The sequence below is a fragment of the Triticum urartu genome, unplaced genomic scaffold (assembly GCF_003073215.2).
Source record: "Triticum urartu cultivar G1812 unplaced genomic scaffold, Tu2.1 TuUngrouped_contig_6173, whole genome shotgun sequence".
NCBI classification, from domain to species: Eukaryota; Viridiplantae; Streptophyta; class Magnoliopsida; order Poales; family Poaceae; genus Triticum; species Triticum urartu.
In genome coordinates this window covers 1-6893 of record NW_024116911.1, presented here as the reverse complement: position 1 = coordinate 6893, position 6893 = coordinate 1, and the positions used below count along the sequence as shown (strand labels likewise).

General features: G+C 44.9%; 1 protein-coding gene across 1 annotated transcript; it reads right to left on the bottom strand.

Annotated features, from left to right (window-relative positions):
- Window positions 1-3880: 3880 nt before the first annotated feature.
- On the bottom strand, window positions 3881-4512 carry LOC125530243. Its single transcript, XM_048694634.1, has one exon. The coding sequence runs from the start codon at window positions 4330-4332 to the stop codon at window positions 4072-4074; it is 261 nt and encodes an 86-aa protein (XP_048550591.1). The 5' UTR covers window positions 4333-4512; the 3' UTR covers window positions 3881-4071.
- Window positions 4513-6893: the final 2381 nt, after the last annotated feature.

Below are 6893 nucleotides of genomic sequence, written 5' to 3'. Positions count from 1 at the left end.
GCGACGAATTGGCCAGCGGCAGATCGACACATGTCCTCCGTGGGACACCGGCCGTCGCTGTAACTTCACACTGAGCCGCCGCGTATGCCTTCTCAGCGATTATTACATGCCCAGATGGTGTCCACAGAATACGTACGAAGGTAGGTGCTCCAGCCAGTTCTGCGGCGCTGTTAATTCTGTGGGAGCGCTGCTACACGTCCGATTCTGTAGATGGTTGTGTTCACAATCACAACTCGAACCAAAAGAAGAAAGTAGTATTATGTGGACTGTAGCAAAACTAAAAGCAGAAAGTTGGTGTGTGGTCTAAAACTAAGCAGACTGGATTGGGCCGGGACATGTCGTGTCGGCATCCACTTGCCGGGCCCCAAACCCGGTGCCAGTTGGGAGCATCTGGCCCCACAGGTAAGGTAACTAGCGTTCGACAAGGAATCAAGCAGCCATCGCCTATCGGCATCGGAACGAAATCCTCTAACATCACAAAGGAATGTCAGGGAACCTACAGTATCCTGACATTCCTTCGTCACATCCATACGATTAAGCATAAAATGACTTGAATTAATTTGCAAATTACAAATGTACTGTATACATTTATAAAAATTACATACAAACAAAATTATGATACAATAAAAGTAATTTCGGATTTTATTTTCTATGAATAGTAATTGTGCGCAGTGTCTTTGCTACAGTGTTTATAACATCCCTTCTTCGTTTTGCACTGGGATTGCACTGTAGCTTCGTGACATCTCTTCATGATGTTAGAGGATACGTTCCCATCGGCATCGGCCACTGGGCACAAGCTTCCATTTTCTTTTCCTTTTTTACACAAGAACAAGCCGGTTCACTTCTTTCGATCTAGGTGGAACATGCAGATGGATAAGGCCGGTCTTCTCTTGGAGGCTGGGTTAGATTATTCTCGCCACTAGTGCTGGAGTCACATGATCATTGTCGACGTAGCTAACGTCCAAGTCAAGTACATTTCGTGCACACAAGGATACAAATTCAAGCGGCAACAGGTAGTACTCTACTCCCTTTGTGTGAAATTACTTGTCATAAAAATTGATGTATCTACAATTAAAATACATCTGGATGCATTCATTTCTTGAACGAGTAATTTCGAATGGAGGGAGTAGATGCTAAGATCGAGTGACGAGCTCGGATATTTATCCGAGACCACAGCCCCACATCACCCACAAAATGATTTCAGCCCCACAGAGAAGCGTAATACGTAAGTACATCACTGCATTTGATTGTTTTCTTTCGGAAACGCTCTAAATTGATTGCGGATTTCGCTGTCCTGAACCCAACGATCCCGAGCATGGACACAGTCGCGTCCGGGCATATCTTTTGGTCCCTGAAAGGGGCACTGTTTTCGGCTTCTCGGGCTCCGAGGACTGTTTTTGCCGCTTCGGTGGCCCGGTGGAGCCGCTCTTCCGCCGCCGCGCTGGCCCTTCGGCGGATCTTCGGCTGCCCGGCGTTCGATCCATGCATATCCATTGAATGTCGTGATGATCAGATGATCCGCTAGTTGGTTGCACGTAGGGTGCAAATATGCCTGTTTGTTCCCCCAATCATGCATGCAGAGATGGGATCAAGGCAGCGCTACCGTATATTGGAGGTAGCAAATGAATCTAGTCCAATGAAGACACCAACTTCAACACTGCAGAATTCTCGCATGGAACGAAGATGGACAAAATTATTTTGTTTCAGACGGGACTGGTGCCCACCCTGATTGTTGTAACTGAAAACAAAGTGTCCCCTGCATTCTGTTGGGGCCAGGCAGAGGCGTTGGATCTGGAGGAAATGATTGCCGACGCTGATGCGGTCATGCCATTGACATGGCGTGCAAGCCAAGGACGACGCCACTGCATAATGCTGGACTCCACGTTACTCCCTCCGCATATTAGATTTGGGTCAAGTCAAACTTTGCAAAGTTTGATCAAATATATATTAAAAAATATCAATATCTACCATACCAAATATATATCCCATGAAACCACATTTCGTAATGAATCTAACAAAATTAATTTGGCATCGTAAATGTTAATATTTTTTTTCTATAAATTCGGTCAAAGTAGAGATGCTTTGACTTCAGACAAAATTGATATGCAGACTAAAAAGAACTGGAGGGAGTACTTCCAAGTCTCTGTACACGCACAAATCTGATTATCTGCATATGGCTTTCGGAGGTGTCGTTTCCGCTGTTCAGCTATATGTAGTACTACAGGGCTCGCGCAAAAGCTAGAACTGTCGAGAAGGAGCAATTTGATAAAATGGCACACTTTTCCTCGTACTTTGATCCAATGGCACATCTTTTTTCTATTAGATTAAACAACACACTTTTGATTCATAGCTGGATAAAATGACACAAACTGAGTCTTTTTTCCTTATTCAAGTCTGGGCACACAAGTCATAATATTTTGGACTATTTTGCCCTTTCTTCTTGGTCAACTGGTTCGGAGCCAAGCACAGCTATGAATCCTCGCCGCTACTGGTTTGGTGTGCTTCTTCCCCACAACTATGAATCCTCGCCGCTACTCCCCGGCGCCACCACCTCACCGCGCCGCGCCCGTTCCTGTGGAGGACGCTATGCTGTCCGTCGCACTCTGATCGCTCCCTTGGCGTGTCGGAGAAGAAGGGTGCCGCCGTCCACCACGCTCCGGCCGCTCCCTCACCCATGCAGGAGAAGAAGGGTGCCGCCACTTCAAGTTCCCTGTAGCGCGTCGTAGTCCAGGTCCCTTGCTGGACATGTTCGAGTCCTGACTGTAGCACGTGTTCGTAGCTGCTTGCAGTTGTAGTTGGCTGTAGCTGCTCGCCGCCGTAGTGCTAGCTTTAGCAGTCTACCTATGAAACTCATGCCGCTGGCCTGAATTTAGCTTTTAATTTTGATTGCCCGTTCAGCTGTCTAAAAGCTACAGATGCTTTTTCCTGTGAAGAAATTCAGCTTGTATTGATGCCCGGTCTTGAAGAAATTTAGCTTTAATTTACATGCTTATTGAATCGAATTAGAAGGAGAGAGAGAGATATATAATAGAGAGAGAGAGATGAAGGGAGAGACGGGATGGGAGGGAACCTGTGAGTCTCCTCGGGATCGTTCGTCTCTGTTTTGATCGTTCCTCTGGGTCATTCGTCTCCTCTGATCTTTTTTGGCATAGTCTCCTTTCCTCTGTTTCAATGAAACCGGTTGACCAGACAGAAGGGCAAATTCGTCCAAAGTATTATGACGTGTGGGCTCAGACTTGGAAAAGAAGGAAAAATTCAGTTTGTGCCATTTTATCCAGCTATGAATGAAAAGTGTGCTATTTAATCTAATAAAAAGAAAGTCGTGCCATTGGATCAAAGTACAAGAAAAAATGTGTCATTTTATCAAATTGCTCATCGAGAAGGGATGACTGGTCGTGAAAGAGGCCGTCAAAGATGGACAAATGCCCTTGTCGTTTAACAATCAGTAGTCGCATAATATCGGTTAAGAATGCTAACAACTCACGCCATCATGCTGGGTAGAAAAGTCATCAACAAGAGAAAATTCTTTTACTTTTAGCCGCCTTCACCGTGTCAGATAAGACACTATACTTTACCTAGTGCATGTACTTATCAGGTGCTCAGCAATGCACTTACTTAGCATGATGATCTCGACTGAATATTAGTTAACCAGAGAGTAGCTAGGATGAGTCGATAAGAAGATGACGTGAAGGCCTGGCACGTTGTGGCGCGTACGTTACGTACTCGGTATGATCTACGACGAAGCTTCCTCTGCTCTTGCCAATGCCATCCCGGTCAAAACAAATAAAACTACTCTGTTCTTGCCATGGAAAAATTCCTGAAGAAATAGTAACTCTAGTACCGTTGCATTGGAGATGCTGGAGCAATTGACCAAAGCGAATAATCACGACAGAATCCGTCGGTTTTACTACTAGAATTTACTCGTATCTACAGATTGAATGCTACTACAACTTGCAGCCAACATACACATATCACGGGACGCTCGGGAACACAATGATCGAACATGCAGTGCAGCCAGCAAACCTACAAATCATCAGAATGAAAAAGGAAAAACCGTCCTGCTCCGGCATCTCAGTACGCGGAGGCGTCGACGAGCGCCTGGCGGTGGAGCTCGCTGTCGTCGTCATCGCGGCTTCGGGAGCCGCGGCGGGCGTAGGCGCGGCGCAGCCAGGCGACGTGGGCGGCGAGCGCGCTGCAGACGACGACGCAGACCTCCGGCAGGTTGCGCGGGAGGGGCAGCCAGAGGTTGAGCGGCCACAGCAGCGGCGCCGAGACCTGGAACACCTGCACGAACCCCTTGGCCGCCATGAACGCCAGCAGGTGGATCGCCATCGCCGCCGCCAACACAAGCTACCTCGACGAATCGTCGCTGGGTGTGTTGCTGTAGGCTGTAGCAAGGAGGAAATGTGTTGGTTCAGAATGGTGCTGTGTCGCTGGCGCGGTGGCGTGCTTTTGCCGGTGGCGGGGCGGGGCGGGGCGGGAGGTTGCGGCCTTCCCCGGGTGCGAGCGGGAACCACCTTTTTATATTGTTTTTGTTTAGTGGTGCCTTGGTAGGACCGACAGCTTGGCCAGATTTGGATAACAATTGTGACGAGCAACATGACGCCTCGACGTGGCGATATCCCGTGGGGTGAAGCTGGGTAAAGATGTGACGGCCTCCGGTCAGGCGGGCCGGCCAGGGTGACTAGGACGGTCGGCAGGAAAAGTCCCCTAATATGTCCATTTTTTCATAAACATGTCTACTAGATCACTACGAATTTTTGAAACCAAGATAAAAAAAATCCATTAACTCAAACACGATTTGTTCCCGAATAAATTGCGGCAAATCAATACATCCAAAACAAAATGCCCTTGAACTCTAACACAAGTCCGCTCATAAATGTCGCATCGAACTCAACAAACAGTCCACCTCCCTCTCTCGCCCATGAACCTGCTCCATCAAATTTCGTGGCCTCTACGAGGGCTCGCATGGGAAGACAACCAGAAGCATCATCACCGCCCGACTTGTCGTCGCCGCCGAGCTTGCCGCTGCGACAGCCACCACTCGACCGTCAAGCACCCACCCAGCCACCATTGCACCGCCGCCCCGCGAATCGTCCGTATTTTTCGCAGCTCCACCGTCCACTGGTAGAAAAAAGGCCATTTATCCCGGTTCTGCAACCGGGACTAAAGGGTCGTTACTAAAGGTCCCCCTTTAGTCCCGGTTCTTATACCAACCGGAACTAAAGGCCCTCCACATGGCTGCCTGAAGGTCTACCTTCAGTCCCGGTTGATAACACCAACCGGTACTAAAGGATTTTTTTGAAATATTTTTTCGATTTTCAAATTTCCAAATTATTTTAACCTCTAATCTCTAATCAGCCCTCATCACTGCTCAATTTAATCTCTAATCACCGCTCATCATTTCAAATCATCTAACTTCCCGGACGGTCACCCATCCTCTCACTCCCCCAGCCTAAGCACGCTTAACTTCTGGGTTCTATTCTCCCTCGTTTCCAAGTCTGCACTTGTTGTTTTCCTAACAATAGTAAGATGTCAATCCTATTAACCCTCAGGAGTTTAGTTTGAGCATGAAGTCACAAATTTCACTGTTTGAATTTAAAATTATTGTTCTAAAAACAATAATTATTTAGTAACACTAATATTTCTTGAATAAGTACTTTGACCATTGTTTGACCACAGTTTGACCACAATTTGACCAGATTTGACCAAAATTCAAAAAAACTAAAATAATTATTTAGTAACACTAATATTATTGAATAATTATTTAGTAACACTAATATTATTGAATAATTATTTAGTAATACTAATATTTCTTGAATAAGTAGTTTGACCATAGTTTTACCAGATTTAACGAAAATTAAAAAAAACGAAATTTGAGCATAACTTTTTTCCCTTTTGGAATTTGAGGATTCTAAAAATTTGCAAATAGGTTGTAGGCTGTCAAAATCGGATGCGGATTTTCGTGCTGAACATTTTGATATATTATACGTTTTTTTCTGACATCGTATGCAAAAGTTATACCTGTTTTACATTTTCCCTCCACTTTTTGCAAAACATGTCCAAATTTAAGTTTTTACATTTTCCTAATTAGTAGATGTAGTAACATAACTACATCTCGAAGGATTTTAACTTTTGAAGTTTTTATCATTTTCTTTTGCTTTTTACAAAACTGAAAAGGTGATAGGGGGGGCGGTAGGATTTGAAAATTGCACCATTAATACCGGTTGGTGCCACGAACGGGTACTAATGCCTCAACCACATTAGCACCGGTTCGTGGCACGAACCGGTACTAATGGGCATCGCACCCTTTAGTCCCGGTTCGTGGCACTAACCGGGACTAAAGGTCCCATTTGAACCGGGAGTAATGCTTGTACGGTGCCCTAGCCGCTCAAACCGGGACTAATGCTCACATTAGTCTCGGTTCGTCATGCAACCGGGATTAATGCTCTTTCCTGACCGAACCAATGTGACGCCCGGATAATTAAGCTACAGTAACCCTCTGCTAAGGATGCCACGTCCCCTCGGTTACTGTTGATAAACTCGAGTTAGTTCAAAAACGATTCAAATTCAAATTTAAAATATAGGCAAACAGTAAAAGTTTCCAAACATTAAAACTAAAATGCTCTAGACGTGCCAAATAATGCATAGGTAATTATGGTTAAGAAACCCCATTTTTATAAAATGTTTAAATACCCTTAGGTGAATAAAACAGTAGCAAAAACCAATATACAAATGCTTTTATAATTAACAAAATACTAAACTAAATAGCTTTGGGGTAAAACCTTTTTGTTGTAGGGGATTTTAATGTATTACTAAATTAGGGATTATTTTAATATTAGTTAAAAACTAAATGAAAAAGAAACTAGAAATAAAACAGAAAAGGGAAAAAC